At 46.0% G+C, this 15,067-nt stretch overlaps 1 protein-coding gene across 3 annotated transcripts in view; it reads left to right on the top strand.

Moving 5' to 3' along the window:
- ASH1L (ASH1 like histone lysine methyltransferase) overlaps nt 1–15,067 on the top strand; it is a 63,356-nt gene that overhangs the window by 23,213 nt on the left and 25,076 nt on the right. For all 3 annotated transcript variants that reach the window (XM_030291466.4, XM_030291465.4, XM_041721189.2), the window contains exons 4-7: nt 5,896–5,997; nt 10,011–10,734; nt 11,635–11,814; nt 13,925–14,019. In XM_030291466.4, coding sequence (XP_030147326.4) covers nt 5,896–5,997; nt 10,011–10,734; nt 11,635–11,814; nt 13,925–14,019 — 1,101 coding nt within the window. The remainder of the gene's footprint in view (nt 1–5,895; nt 5,998–10,010; nt 10,735–11,634; nt 11,815–13,924; nt 14,020–15,067) is intronic.

Genomic DNA, 15,067 nt, shown 5'->3' with positions numbered 1-15,067 from the left:
TTTGGCTCTGCGGGGATCAGTGCTGGGGTCCAGCCCTGCCCTCACTGGGGTTGTGTTCCTGCAGTGTCAGCACAGACTGGCATGGAGCCACCCCAGAGCCACCCCCAGCACGCTGTCCCTCCTCCCAACAGACTCCTCTTGCTGCCTTACAGGCTAAGGATGCTTTCTCCTGCAAAGCTCTTTGCTTTTTCCATACAGTTTTAATTTTCCAGAAAAAGGTGGGAAAATTTCTCACAATTTTTGATATTTTCGAAGCCACGTTTCTGTTTGAAGTTTGATTGGTTTGGTTCAGATCAAGTGTTGCTGCTACTGTTGTGAGTAATGTTTTCATTTAAGAAACTGTTTCCTATTCTTTTTGTAACTCCATTTTGGTAATTCCACAATCTCTGTTGCAACAGAGCTTTCAATCCCTGCCTTGAGGCCTCTTGCAACACCTCAGAACAGCTGGGGTTGATGCTGGGGATGCCTGAGACCAAACCTAGAAATTTTGGATTTATTCATGGTTGGGAAATGCAACTGACAGCCTCGAGCAAAACTGGAACAGGAGGAGCAGGAACAGGAACTTGTCATTTGCTTAATATTAAGGAAAAGAAAAGATAACCTGCAAAGGGCAAGTGCAGCTTGTGCTCCTGCCTGCTTCCAGTGTGTGAAGGAAGCCCGAGCTGCTTCTCCCTTCCCTTCTTCCTGAATTCTCCCTTGAAGTTTAAATCATTGTCCAAAGCCACGTGTGACTAATATTTCACAGAGCAAGAACCAGCTACCAGGACTGGAAAATCCCTCCTCACATTCCTGGCTCTCTTCTTGCTCCTTCCATGGGATTCCTCTGCTCTGCACACCTGTGTATGCACAGGGATTTTCTCTTGATTTGGGGGGTTTATGTTTTCCTTCTTTATTTTAAGCACAACTGGATCTTTGACAAATTCATATTTCTTTGTGCTGCTACTGAAATTGTTTGAGGTGGTGAGTGGAGTGTGGAGAAAGCAGCAGAACCGTGGGATTGCTTCTCCTGCAGCGATGGAAAGAGAAGTGCTGGGTCACTCAGAGGGTTAAATTTGGTTCTGAGGAGTGAACTGGTTGTGGGAACCTGTGCAGCTCTGGGAACTGGGAGATGTTTTCCATCGGAGTGAATGATCTGACCTGGGTTTGTGTGAGGAATAACCCAAGGGAGGGGGAGAGCAGAGATGCTTTTTGTGAAGGCTCTGCCTGCCCCAGGAAGTTTGAGCGATTCCAGGCAGTGCATTCCCACCTGGAGCCTGGATATTTTGTGAGGCTGGCACTTGGATTGGGGTCCAGCTCATTCCCAGTGAGCTCCCAGTGCCCCACATCACTTGGAAAACTTAAACCACGTCTGGTAAAAAGCCTCAGGAAAGAGAAATGCCAGACTGGGGAGATTTAGATCGTGCCAGTTTGCATGTTATGTTTGGGGTGTTTAGGTTTTAGCCATGGTGCCAAATGGTGATTCTGAATCCATGACCATGGGTTAAAGATGAAAGGAAAGGCACAGATGGAGGGAAAATCTTTGGTGCATCAGTGATTGTTTATTTATAAAACCAGATGCAGTGTAGGTGCATGGTGGAGAGGTGCAGGATCAGAGACTTGGAATGAACAGTCAGGGATCAGCATCAGGGAACCATCCAGAATGGGTCTTTGGGATCCATAGGGAATGTTTGTGATGCTTTATTTCAGCGTATTCCATGTGAAAAACCACGGAATGCTTCCTCACCTCCACATTTTGAACACAAACCCGGCCTAACTGGTTGAACAAATTCTTTTTAGGATACTGGCCGATGGCAGGTATTTGCAGGGGTTTGCCCATGTCTGAGATAACCGGTGTTTCCGTGTGGGCAGCCCCAGACCGTGTGGCAGTCCGTGCCCCCAGGAGTCCCTGTCCCTGTCCCGAGGCTTCCCGGTCCCTGTCCCGAGGGATCCCAGTGCCGGTCCCTGTCCCGAGGATTCCCGGTCCCTGTGTCCGTTCCTCCCCGAGGGGTCCCGGTCCCTGTCCCTGTGTCTGTCCCTGCCTGAATGTTCCTGGTTCGTCCCTCTCCCGGGGGGTCCCGGTCCCTGTCCCGAGGGTCCCGGTCCCTGTGCCGGTCCTTGTACCGAGGGATCCCGGTCCCTGTCCCGAGGGGTCCCGGTCCCTGTGCCGATTCCTGCCCGAGGGTCCCGGTCCCTGTTCCGATCCCTGCCCGAGGATTCCCGGTCCCTGTGCCGGTCTCTGTCCCAAGGGGTTCAGGTCCCTGTGCCGGTCCCTGTCCCAAGGAGTCCCGGTCCCTGTTACGATCCCTGTCCCGAGGGGTCCCGGTCCCTGTGCCGGTCCCTGTCCCAAGGAGTCCCGGTCCCTGTTACGATCCCTGTCCCGAGGGGTCCCGGTCCCTGTGCCGGTCCCTGTCCCGAGGGGTCCCGGTCCCTGTGCCGGTCTCTGTCCCGAGGAGTCCCGGTCCCTGTCCTGGTCCTATTACCCGAGGGATCCCGGTCCCTGTCCCGAGGGGTCCCGGTCCTTGTGTTCGTCCCTCCCCGAGGGGTCCCAGTCCCTATCCCGAGGGGTCCTGGTCCCTGTGCGGGTCCCTGTCCCGAGGGGTCCCGTTGCCGTTCCCGTTGCCGTTCCCGGCCCGGGGCCGCGGGAGCGGCGGGCAGCAGCGCCCCCTGGCGGCCCCGCCGCTCCTCTGCCGCGCACCGCCGAGCCCGGTGGGGCGGGGGCACCGGGACGGGACCGGGGACACCTGAGCGGGACCGGGGACACCTGAACGGGACCAGGGGCACCTGAACGGGACCGGGGGCACCGGGACGGGACCGGGACACCTGAGCGGGACCGGGGGCACCGGGACGGGACCGGGGGCACCTGAGCGGGACCGGGGACACCTGAGCGTGTCCCGGGGGCACCTGAGCGGGTCCCGGGATGCTGAGCGGGGTTGGGGATGTCACACTGGGGCCCCTCCCGGAGCACCGGCGGTGACAGCCCCCGGGATGTGCCACCCGCTGACCCCTCGGGACAGGGACCGGGACCCCCTGGGAAGAGACGGACACAGGGACCGGGAATCCTCGGGACAGGGACCGGTACAAGGACTGGGACCCCTCGGGACCGGGACAGGAATCCCTCAGGACAAGGACCAGCACAAGGACAGGGACAACCTCCAAAACCTTCTCCCTCTTTCTCTGTTATGAATTACAGTCCATTCTCACTCCCAACACTAACTCCCGCTGTTTAATTTCTGTTTTCAGTCCCAGCTCCCAGGATATTTGGTTAATGTAGACTTTTTTAATTCAATGCATCTTGGAGTTCCTCAGGAGGAAAAGTCACCCTGGAATGACAGACCTGCAGCAGCTTGCTGAACCCAGAGGGGTGGGTGGGCAGAGGGTCAGAAGAAAGTGAAACTCATGGGTTAAGAACTCTTTAATAATTGAAATAAAATAATATATAATAGTAACAGCAGGAATAATTGTCATGAAAAGGACAGAGGGAAATGAAGTCCAAGAAGCACAAGTGATGCCAGGTACAAGTGCTCAGCACCAACTGGGGCTTGGAGCAACCTGGGATAATGGAAGGTGTCCCTGATCATGGCAGGGGGAGGAATGGGATGAGATTTAAGGTCCCTTCCAGCCCAAACCACTCCATGATTCTGTGAATAAACCCCAGGAAGCACAAGTGATGCCCAGTGCAGCCACTCCCCAGCACAAACTGGGGAATCCCAGTCACCCCCACTGGATCAGACCCTCCGTGGTGTTGGAATATCCTGGGATCAGCTGTCCTGGCCCTGCTGGCAGAGCAGGGGACCCTGGAGAGTCCTGAGCACTGCTGGGCACCACCAGTGTCATCCTCACCCTGAACCAGGCACTGCTGGTGCCTTGTGCAGGCTGCCCTAAAACACAGACTGGACAGAGGTAAAGAATAAAGTAGGGGTTTATTAAGAGGCCTCAATAGATCCATCTTGGGCAGCACAACCCAAAATGGCTACAAAAATGGATGAGTGGTCACAGGGTCTCACACTTTTATGAGTTTTGGTCCATTAACATATTAGAGCTAATTATCCAATTACAGCTCCAGCCCATGCAGTCCCATCCTTGTTTTTCTCTCTTCAGCCCACGTTGTTTGTGCTCTTGGGCTGAGATTTGGATCATTTGTCCTTGGTCCCCAGCTGGAGAAGGAATTGTTTTGTCTCCCTGCTCTTGGGGTTTCCCTTAAGGCATTGAAGCCCCAGGCCATGGGCAGGGGAAGAATTTTGGGCCTTGATTTTGGGCAGAAATTCAGTGTCCTGCTGTTACCTTTTGAGGATTCTTTGAGGAAGGCAGGGAAGAGCTTGTTCATTATGAACCATATTTTGAAGTGGAACAGCAAAAATATGGGTTTTTGCATCCTGGATTTTGTCTTCTTGATATTTTCAGGATATGCACATTCTCCTCTTGCACTACCACGTGCATTTTTGCTTATTTGGGGTTTTATACCAATCTGAGTTTTTAATATCTCAGCATTTTCATAACTGCAATACCAGGTTTTTCTATGACATTTTCATGACTCCCACAGCCTTTGCTTTCAAGAGTAATTGGGATTCTCTGAAAGTCGAATTTTTAGGAAAATAAAACAGTTTACTGTAAGAAAATATTTATATGTAAAAAGGGAAACAAATAGCTTGTGTTCTCAGCAGAGCTGCCATTCCCAGCCCTGTCCCTTCACCCTGCAGCAGTCGTGGGATTTCTGTATCTTTCTAAAATTGGTTTAACTCAAGGCATGGTAATTGTGCTTCCTGCTGCCTGGTGACATCACCCAAGGATTTAGCAAGTACCAGCAAGCCATGTGTGCTGGGAACACAGAGTGAAATGTGTTCTGCAGGTGCCTAAAATCCGGTGCTGCTCTGTGTGTAGATAATCATCATCCTCACTTGTTTAGGCCCCAGGGCTTTAACAGATTTGCCATGATGGATTGGAGCAGAAATATTTGTGGTTTTTATTGTGGCAGGATCTTGTAAAGGAAAAGCAACACAGCAAGGGGCAAATCTAAAGAATTTTAAAATCCTGGGGATTTTCTTTTTGGCTTTCACCTGTCTGCAGTTCCTGGTGAGCTGTTCTGCCCAAGGAGGGGAAGGGAATTCTGTTTGTGCAGAAGAAATTGGGGGTCAGAGTGATGGTGAGGGAATGGCAGATCTGGGAATCTGTGACACTGGAGGTGTAAAAAACCCAGTGGAATGTGGTGGCCCTGAGCAGGCTGGCCCTGTTTTGAGCAGGGTGCCTGGTCTTGGTAATCTGCAGAGGTCTTTTCCAAACTCTTGTGAAAATCGAGGAGTTTGGATTCAGTTGAGAGTAGGAATATGTGGGGGATTCCTTTTCTCCTTTTCTCCTTTTTCCTTTCCTTTCCTTTCCTTTCCTTTCCTTTCCTTTCCTTTCCTTTCCTCTTCCCTTTCCTCTTCCCTTTCCTTTTCCCTTTCCTTTTCCCTTTCCTTTTCCCTTTCCTTTTCCCTTTCCTTTTCCCTTTCCTTTTCCCTTTCCTTTTCCCTTTCCTTTTCCCTTTCCTTTTCCCTTTCCTTTTCCCTTTCCTTTTCCCTTTCCTTTTCCCTTTCCTTTTCCCTTTCCTTTCCTTTCCTTTCCTTTCCTTTCCTTTCCTTTCCTTTCCTTTCCTTTCCTTTCCTTTCCTTTCCTTTCCTTTTTCCTTTTTCCTTTTTCCTTTTTCCCTTCCTCACAAACTAATTTTGGTGGTTAATACTACATGCCTTTACTCATGGCTTGTTTCCCTTTGCCACTGGCCTGTGTGAAATCCCTGCTTGGTGTTTCCTTCCCATCCTTTCCCTGCATTCTGGGAGCACACAGGTATACACCAGAGTAGCCTGAATTTGAGCCTTTAGTGCTGTAGTGGCACAGCCAGACTGAACTGATGTTTTTGTGCCTTTTCCCTGCTCTGCCTTGCAGGCACTTTGCCAAGCCAGGACAAGCCCTCGCAGAGGCAGTCGGAGAGCACGAGCTGCAGCCCTTCCAGGAAGAGATCCACATCAGAGAGCACTTCTTCTCCAGGCAAGTCCTGCTCAGGGACCTGGCTTTGGGATCCCTGGGTGCTCAGACCTGTGCTGAGACACAGCATAGCTGTGAGAACCTTTCCCACTGGCATTTTGAGGTACAGGGGCTGTGGGTTGGGTTGTAGAATTGGGAGCTGTGGCAGGGTAGGGTTTGGTTCCTCACCAGGTGCAGTTAGGCCTTGTGGAGCTCAGGGTTTTAATCCAGACCTGTGAAGTTAATCAATGAATTAGTGGAATAAATGAATTCCTGCTCTGGGCAGCTCACACGAGGATCAGGCCAGGCTGTGCTGTGGGGTTTTCTTGCTCACATGAGAGAATCCTCCTGCTAAGGTGATGGAGGGTGACCATGGCAGGCACATTCTGCTCTCTTTCAGGATTTTTTCATAGAAGAAAAAAAAAAGAAGACAATTTCTATTTCTGCTCCTTGTTTTTCCCATGTGGAATTTGTTTGGAGAATTGTTTAGCTGGGGTAATTGCTTAATTAGATTCTGGTGAGGATTATTTGAGCCTGATGGCAAATCCAATCCACCTGGGGCTGGGCTCCCAAGAGAGGGTCACAAGTTGTGAATTGGGGTAGTTAGGAAAAGCAGGTGTGTAGTTTTAGTATCTCCTCTAAATAGTATATTATTGTATTATAATATAGTTATAATAAAGAAATCATTCAGCCTTCTGAACTGGAGCCAGACATCAGCATTTCTACAATAGGTGATGTGTGCTCCTCCCAGCCATCAGGGAATGCCCCCAGCCAGGTCAGAAATGCTCATGGGAGAGAGATAATGGAAGTACTAAAAGTCCTGGGAGTTCTGGTAGCATCTCACCAAATCCCTGATCCAAGAGCAGATCCTGGGTGCAGCATCCTGGTGATCTGGGGTGGATGTTGCAGCAGGACAGGGAGGCAGCCAAGGCTGACGTTCCCTGCAGGTCACTGAGGGTAGCAGGAGAGGCTGGAGTGGGCTCTGAGCAACCTGCTCCAGTGGGAGGTGAAAAAAGATGGTCTTTAAAGTCCCTTCCAACCCAAACCATTCTGTGATTCTGTAAAAATAGAATGTGAGCTCCCCTGGGATTGGACAGAAGAAAATCCAGCAGGTTGACCCATTTTCTAAGACACTCAGTTGCAGAAACACTCTGATTGCCAGAATTCAGACATTTCTTAGACTCTCAAACTGACTGCAAATATGTAGTAAATCCCTGGGATTGGTACTTAGAGCTAGTTATGGTTTCCATCTAGGAAGGATGTGCCAAAAGTGCCATTTCCTCCCTGCTTTAAGCAGATGTTTACAACAGATGCTCCTTTCAGCCTGTGCTGCAGCAAGCCCTTCGCAGTGGGAAAGGAATCTTCCTTTTTCCTCTGTCTCAACCCCTTTCTTGCCCTCACTCACTTGAAAGGGGCAGCTGCAGTTGTTGTAAGTGGGAATAGGAAGTGTTAAAGTCGAGGAGTGCTTTGTGCAGGAGCATTGGAATGACATGAATCACAAGTTAATCAGCTTCAAAGTAACCGAGGTGATGATGCAGCTGAGCAGATCAGTCATTGTTGTGTTATCCCTGGAGCTGGAATGTGTGTGGGTTTGTCAGAGAGGAGCTGCAGCTGTCCCAGCCCTTGGCATCACTTCCCAAGCAGCAGTTCCAGGGCACCCATGGGAGGTGGTGCTGCTTGAGGGTCCCTGAGCAGGTGAGGAGCCCCAGCTCCATCTCTAAAGGAGAAAACAAAGGGTAATTTATTTTTATTATTTCATCTGAAACGCAGAGCTGGAAGTGGAAATCCTTCCAGGTGTCTTGGAGTTGTTGGGGTGTCCTTGTCAGCTCACAGCAGGAGGCTTCTCTTGTCCTTTGTCACCAGGAATCCACCAGGAGGTGGATTTTTAAAACATGTTGTGCTCTTTTTCCTCCACATTGTGTATTCTATTCTCTGAAGCACCTTTTTATTTACACTTACAAACTCCTGACTTTGGAATCTTAGTGAGGTATGCATTTTCCACAGTAACACAATTGGACTGCTGAGCACTGGAAAAATATTAGAAAATATTTAAACTAGAAAAGGCTTAAAGAGTAGCTAGAAGGCTAGAAAATACCTTTTTGTTTGCATTTACAAACTCCTGACTCAGAATCTTATAAGGGATGCATTCTCCAGAGTAACACAATTGGACTGCTGAGCGCTGAAAAAAATACTTGAAAATATTTAAACTAGAAAAGACTTCAAGAATAACTGGAAGCCTAGAAAATACCTTTTTATTTGCACTTACAAACTCCTGACTTTGAAATCTTAGTGAGGGTTGTGTTCTCCAGAGTAACACAATTGGACTGCTGAGCACTGGAAAAATATTAGAAAATATTTAAACTAGAAAAGGCTTCAAGAATAGCTAGAAGGTTAGAAAATATTTAAACTGGCTGTGCTTTATCTCTCTAGATTTATTTCCTATGCAAATTAGCCTTTCTCTTTTGTCCAGATACTTTGATTTACCTTTATCCAATCAGTTCTGTCATCATCAGCCTTGTCTATTTGATAAAAAAACTGCAAGAGCAATGAAAATAGTTGTTTCAGTACTTCCAAACTATAAAAAAAAAGAAAACTGAGTTTAAAAATATATCAGATGTTGCTCCATTTTTTATCAGGATTGAGTTTTTATGTGCACAGAGGGTTTTATATTTTTAACGTTGAATAGAAAGAAACTTGAGGACCGTGTGAACCCTCATTGCTTTTTGCTGTTAGAAATGGGCGATTATGTGGGAATAAAGAGAAAATAACTGTATGTCAGAAGTGATGATATAAAATGTGAGTGTCTGGTGTCACTGGGTCCCTGTCCATATCACAGAATCTCTGCAAGGAACTAAGAGAATAAAATTTAGGATATTTGTTGAAGGGCACATGAAGACGCCCAGGGGCTACACCCAAAAAATGGGCAATGGGTCACAGGTTTTACACTTTTATAAGTTTGGTCCATTTGCATATTGGGGGTTAATCTTCCAATTCCAGTTTCAGGTAATGAAGTAATTTACCCCAAGTTTGCTGCCCCCAACTCACTTTTGTTTATATTCTATTATATACTATTCTATTATATACTATTATACATGATTATATTATATACTATTATATATTAGTATATATTATTATATTATATATTATACTATTATATTATATACTATACTATTATATTATATATTGTGTATTGTCTATTATATATTGTATAGTATATAATATTGTATTATATGTTGTATATAATATATAATATATTGTATATTATCATATATAATATATATAATTACATATTAAAAATTCAAATATAATATTATAATATCTACATATAATATAATATTAGATATATTATATATTATTATATTAGATATATATTGTATATTGTATATATTAGATATATATTATATGTAGGTTCTATATTATAGATAAATGTTTAGATGTATATTTAGATTATATATATTATAGATATATCTTATAGATATATATTATTATAGATCTATATAATTATTATAGATTATATATTACATATATTACATACATTATATAGATTATATATATTATAGATATATCATTATTATACATTATATATATTACATACATTATATGATCTATTATTATACAAAAATCACTATATTATTAGAGTTATATATAAGTATATTTAGATTATATGTATTATAGATCTATATAGATTATATTACATACATTATATCGATTACATATATTATAGATATATCTTATAGATATATATTGTTATAGATCTATATAATTATTATAGATTATATATTACATACATTATCTAGATTATATATATTATAGATATATCTTATAGATATACAATTATTATAGATTTCATAGCACATACATTATATAGGTTATGTATATTATAGATTATGTACATTACATACATTATGTGCTCTATTATTATATCACAATGACTATATTGCTAGAGTCATAGCCCAGAGAATTGCAGGATCCCAAACGCGTGCAGAACCCCAAATCCCATCCCTGAGGCGTCACCTCGTGCCCTGTGTGTGTTGCAGGGGTGGCAGCTCCGGCCCGCGGCGCCCGCCTGGCCCCGGCGCCCGAGGACGCGGTGGACACGCTGCTGCAGCGCATGGCCCAGCAGGACGGGCCCCCCGCGCTGGACAAGAGCCTGGAGGCCGTCATGGCCGGGCCTCCTGCGGCCAGCCCGGCGCGGAACCACTCCCGGGAGCGAGCCCTGGGCAAGCAGGACGGGCTGGGCGCCGCCAGCGTGCCCGGCGGCGAGGGCATCGCCCTGCTGCAGGAGCGCCTGCCCGGCAGCTACTCCCCGCGCCACCTCAAGAGGAGCGTGGTGGAGGCCATGCAGCGCCAAGCGAGGAAAATGTGCAATTACAACAAGATCCTGGCCACCAAAAAAAATCTGGACCACGTCAACAAAATCCTGAAAGCCAAAAAGCTGCAGAGGCAGTCGAGGACGGGGAACAACTTCGTCAAGCGGCGGCCGGGGCGGCCGCGCAAGTACCCGCTGCAGGCCGTGGTGTCCATGCAGGCGTTCCAGGCGGCCAGGATGGTCAGCCAGGAGCTGCAGGACGGGGAGCAGAGCAGCAGCCCCCTGCACCTGGGCCCCGACACCATCACCGACGTCATCGAGGCCGTGGTGCAGAGCGTCAACCTCAACCCCGAGCACCGCAAAGGCTGGAAGAGGAAGAGGTGGCTGCCTGAGGAGCAGGCCAGGAAGAGGCACAAGTCTTTGCCTGAAGATGAGCAGGAGAGCAATAAGAGGTGATTTCCTTTGCAGTTTTGTACCTCAGTTGGTTTTAGAAGGTTTCAATCGTTGAGAACATTTCAGTCGTCTTCTGCTTGATGTTATGAAGGAGTTCAGTGTAGAGGGAACCAACATGTCAGCCCTAAATGTGGTCAGGGTACTGAAAACACCCCAGAAATGAGAATCTCAGGTGATCTAAAACTGTTGGTTCTGTACTTGTGTTGGTGAAGAGTTGGTAACAGGGTTACTGATGAGGGGCCACAGATTGTTCCTTCATCCTGTGTGGAATGAGGAGCCCTGATGAGTTGTGTGTGCCATGGGATCTACTCATGTAGATCATAAATGCTTACAGGCAGCACAGGATGCAAAGTGAGGTCAAGTGATGCAGATAAAAAGTAAAGCTAAAGCAGCAAGGAGGAGTTAAGGGGTACACCTGTGCAGTCACTGATAAAGGCACGCACCAAAAATCTCTCTCTGATCTCATCATCTCACACTCATCCCCAAAGTCATCAATAAACAAAACTCTGTCAGGAGTTCTCCTTTCCAGAAATGTTCAGGGGCTGCTCTGTGGCTCTCCTGAAGGCTGAGGAAAGGGTTACCACGTGCTGGTTTTAGAGTGCAGAAGCAGAAAGCAAGAGCTGCCTTCTGAATTACTCAGCTGAGGCTCCAAGGGATAAACATCAGCAGTACAAACAACATTCTTTTTGTAATAATAATATCACAAAAAGAATCGTGCTTTTCTTATGATTATAGTTAACCCCCGCTTGATCATGATCGTTGAGTTGCATTTTTTTTTAAGTAGTTGAGTCACCCAGAAATTCAGAAACATGAACTTTTTCGAGAGAGGAATAATGAAATCCTCTGAGATGATCTTAATGGGAAGGGGATTTTTTTTTAATCTCCACTTTTTCTTCCAGTTTCTCTGAGACAGCAGCTGAACCTCCCAGTCCACATGAGGCCCTTGGGAAAGCACCTGAATCTGAAACCCCTGAGCAGCCTTTGCCTCCTCTAACCCAGCGTGAGAAGAAAGCCCCTCGACCCCCAAAGAAGAAGTACCAGAAGGCTGGGCTCTACTCTGATGTCTACAAAACAACAGAGTAAGTAAAACTGAGCAAAACTACTCTCTGATAATCCAGGGGAAACTCTCCTTTCACCTAGAACCATACAGAGCTGCCAATCATGAGCAGGTGAAATAAAACCATCAATATAATTGAAGCCTGTGGAGAATTATGTGCGTGATAATTGTCAGAACCTAACCCAGTGAGGATGTAAAGTGCAACCCCAGTCAGAAAGCAACCTTGAGTAGTCTGGAAGTGTTTCTGGTTATCAGTTTTGAAGAAGAGATTTATTCAAGAGTGTTAGTGGTCCTGGCAGTCCAGGTGCTGGGAGAGCTGGATGTGTGCAGGTTCTGAGCAGGATTGGAGCAGAATGTCTGCAGAGAAGGGGTCATGAGGTTCCTGTTTTCATTGGCTGAATGGTGACAACTGGTCATCTTCTGTGTGAAAGAATTCCAGCTATGCGCCCAGTTCATTTCACAGTTCAGCAAAGTTCATCTCTGTTTTCTCTGAGATGTTTAGGGTAAAAAGATCCAGCATTTCTTTATTTTTCCCACTGGTTGCTTTACCAGTCTGGTGTCCAGTAGAATATGGACACCTCCCTCTTTCCCTTCCCTTTGCAGTCACACATGCTTTCTAATGCCATCTGAACAAATTAGTTGAAGTCAGGAATTTATGCTTCTGTTCCAGTATGATCTGACAGATTGAAAAGAGAAAATTTGGCACCTTGTCACTATGTCACGGACCACTTTAAAATGTTACAGAGACCACTGGGAAACTGCCAGTGCAGTTTATCAGCTGCTCCTGCTGTAATCTCTCTCTGTAGTAGAGTCAAAGAATCAGTGAAAGGGTCAAGACCAAGGAAAAAACACAGATCTCAGTCTGACCAAAGTGAGGGCACTTGAATTTTATCTGTTTTAAAGAGATGTGCTAAAACTTTGCCACTTGGGTGATCTGTCACTGCTGTACACAGTTCAAATCTCACAATTTCATCTTATGGGAGGAGCTGAGAGAGTCTTCTCCTTTTCTTTAGTGTAAATATTTGGAACTTTGGGTGTTGCTAAGTTGGAAGAGACCCACAAAGATTGTGGAGTCCAACTGCTGGCTCTGCACAGTCCCAACTATCCTGCATAGCAAGGACAGAACTGTGGCCACCTCCACTGAGGCCTCTTTTGCAGCCTGAAGGGCTGATCCCAGCATTCCATCCTGCTGGCACTGGGTCACTTTTTTACCTGGTTCAGTAGACTAAATCCACAGCACAACTGTCACTTTTTGGTAGTAAGTATTTCCAGTTGTTGATATCTGTATCTCAGAATTTGTTTTTGACTTGCATTTTCCCTTCACTATAATGGTCTGCATCGTTTAACCACTATAATGGTTAAACAATAAAATCACATTTTTTTATTGAGCCATCTTTCTGTTACTTGTCCAGTTCTTAAAATTGATCCCTTTAAAAACTTTAGTAAACTTCAATAGGCTTCAATATAATTTAATCTTTGGTGTCTTTAACATTTAGAAGTCTCCTTTGAATGTTGCAGGACTGCAGTTCTAAATATAACCACATCAGATTCTATTTTCCAAGGTTTGTTGTTGGCCAGAAGGAGATGTTTATGAGCACCAGATTACAGAGCTGTCACCTGCCTGACCCATACAACCATTCCAATTCCATACTCCTATTTTTCTTTCTGCAAAGGGGTGTCTCATTGCCTTTTTAAACTCTAATTTCTGTTTTTTTTCTGCCTTTCCTGATGAACAACCTTCTGAAGGGCAGCATGTAAATGTTTGCTCTCAGAGAAGTGAGAGAGCAGGGCTGTACATGTGTCACAGTTCCTCAGCAAAACCACCAGATACAATCTGCTGCTCCTCTTTTATTTGTGTAGCTTTAGTTGTTACTTTTATATCACATGCTGGGCATTTCAAGTCCCATTGGGTGTTACCTTAACAGCATTTATGGAGAAAAAACCCATTGTGGGAGGGCTGGGATCAGTGTGTTTGACAGGCAACCTGGAGAGCAGTTCTTTGGCCATTTCTGTTATCACTCTCTTGCCTGATTTTCCAGCCATTTGTGCCTTAACTAAAGCAGAAAATGAGTTTTTGGAAGTGACAGATGATTCCCATTGTGATGTTTTGGTTCTGTCCCTGTCCTCCACAGCCCCAAGAGCCGCCTGATCCAGCTGAAGAAGGAGAAGCTGGAATACACCCCAGGGGAGCACGAGCACGGGCTGTTCCCAGCCCCTATCCACGTTGGTGGGTACCTCATCTGTATTTTCCTTGTTGTGGCACTGGGGAGCCTGCACAGCTTCTGCTTTTCTCTGGTTTTTATCCCTTGCCAGGTCACTCGTGGCTTTTTGCACATGAACTTTGCCAAGTCATCCCTTTGTGTTCCCCAGTTTGACTCAAGAGGCTTTTTTTAGCTTAAAACATTGTTCTTGATTTTTTTGGGTGTCAGAAAATACCATTCTAGATGAAAACTGTGATAGTACTTGGATGAAATGCAGAGCAATAGTCTCCACCTCAAAGTAAAATCACAGCAGAATAGCCACAGACAATTATGACCATTTAAATCCCAAAAGCTGAGCATGGAATGATAAATTCCCCCATGTCTCCATGCACTTGAAGGTGTCTGTCTTTACACAGGGATAAAAGGGTGGAGGAATTAAAAGCTTTGCTGTAATTTTTTTTTTTTTTTACTTCATCCCCATTTTTATGTCTCGGGTAGGAAAAAAAATGTGATTTAGGATTTCACAGAATCATGGAAACATGGAATGGTTTGGGTGGGAAGGGACCTTACAGATTATCTTCTTCCACCTTGTTCCATGGAATTCCATAGCCCAGGTTCCAAACCCTGTCCCTGGTATTCTTCCCTTATCCTGTGGAAAGAAGGGATAACCCAAGCCTGTCCCAGCTCCTGGGGCAGGGGGGATGGTGCAGAGCTCCCACTGCTTGCAGCTCATACCATTTCCCAGGTTAAAACCAGGATTGAGTAATTTCCTGATTGTCAGGGAATTGTTTCAGCTTTTGAAGTGCTGTGATTTCTTGCTGCAAGTCCTGTCAGGCCCAGCGGGTTTGGGGAATTCAGGAATCTTTGTCCCATGGAACACAAGCTGTCACTGCTTTGTCTTCTGTAACAAAACTCTTTGGCTCCCTGCACAACTGCACAGCGAGGCAGAGCAGTTGGACAGATCTGTGTGAATCAGCAGCCACAGAACAGGTTTCAGAGCTGAAGGTGACAATTTAAATTCTTCAGAATGTGCCCTTGCTCAGCTCCTTTTTGAATGGGGGTCGTAAAACCAGG

The sequence above is a fragment of the Taeniopygia guttata genome, chromosome 25, assembly GCF_048771995.1.
Source record: "Taeniopygia guttata chromosome 25, bTaeGut7.mat, whole genome shotgun sequence".
Lineage (NCBI taxonomy): Eukaryota > Metazoa > Chordata > Aves > Passeriformes > Estrildidae > Taeniopygia > Taeniopygia guttata.
The sequence above is the reverse complement of the archived record's forward strand: the minus strand, read 5'-3'. Positions and strand labels throughout refer to the sequence as shown.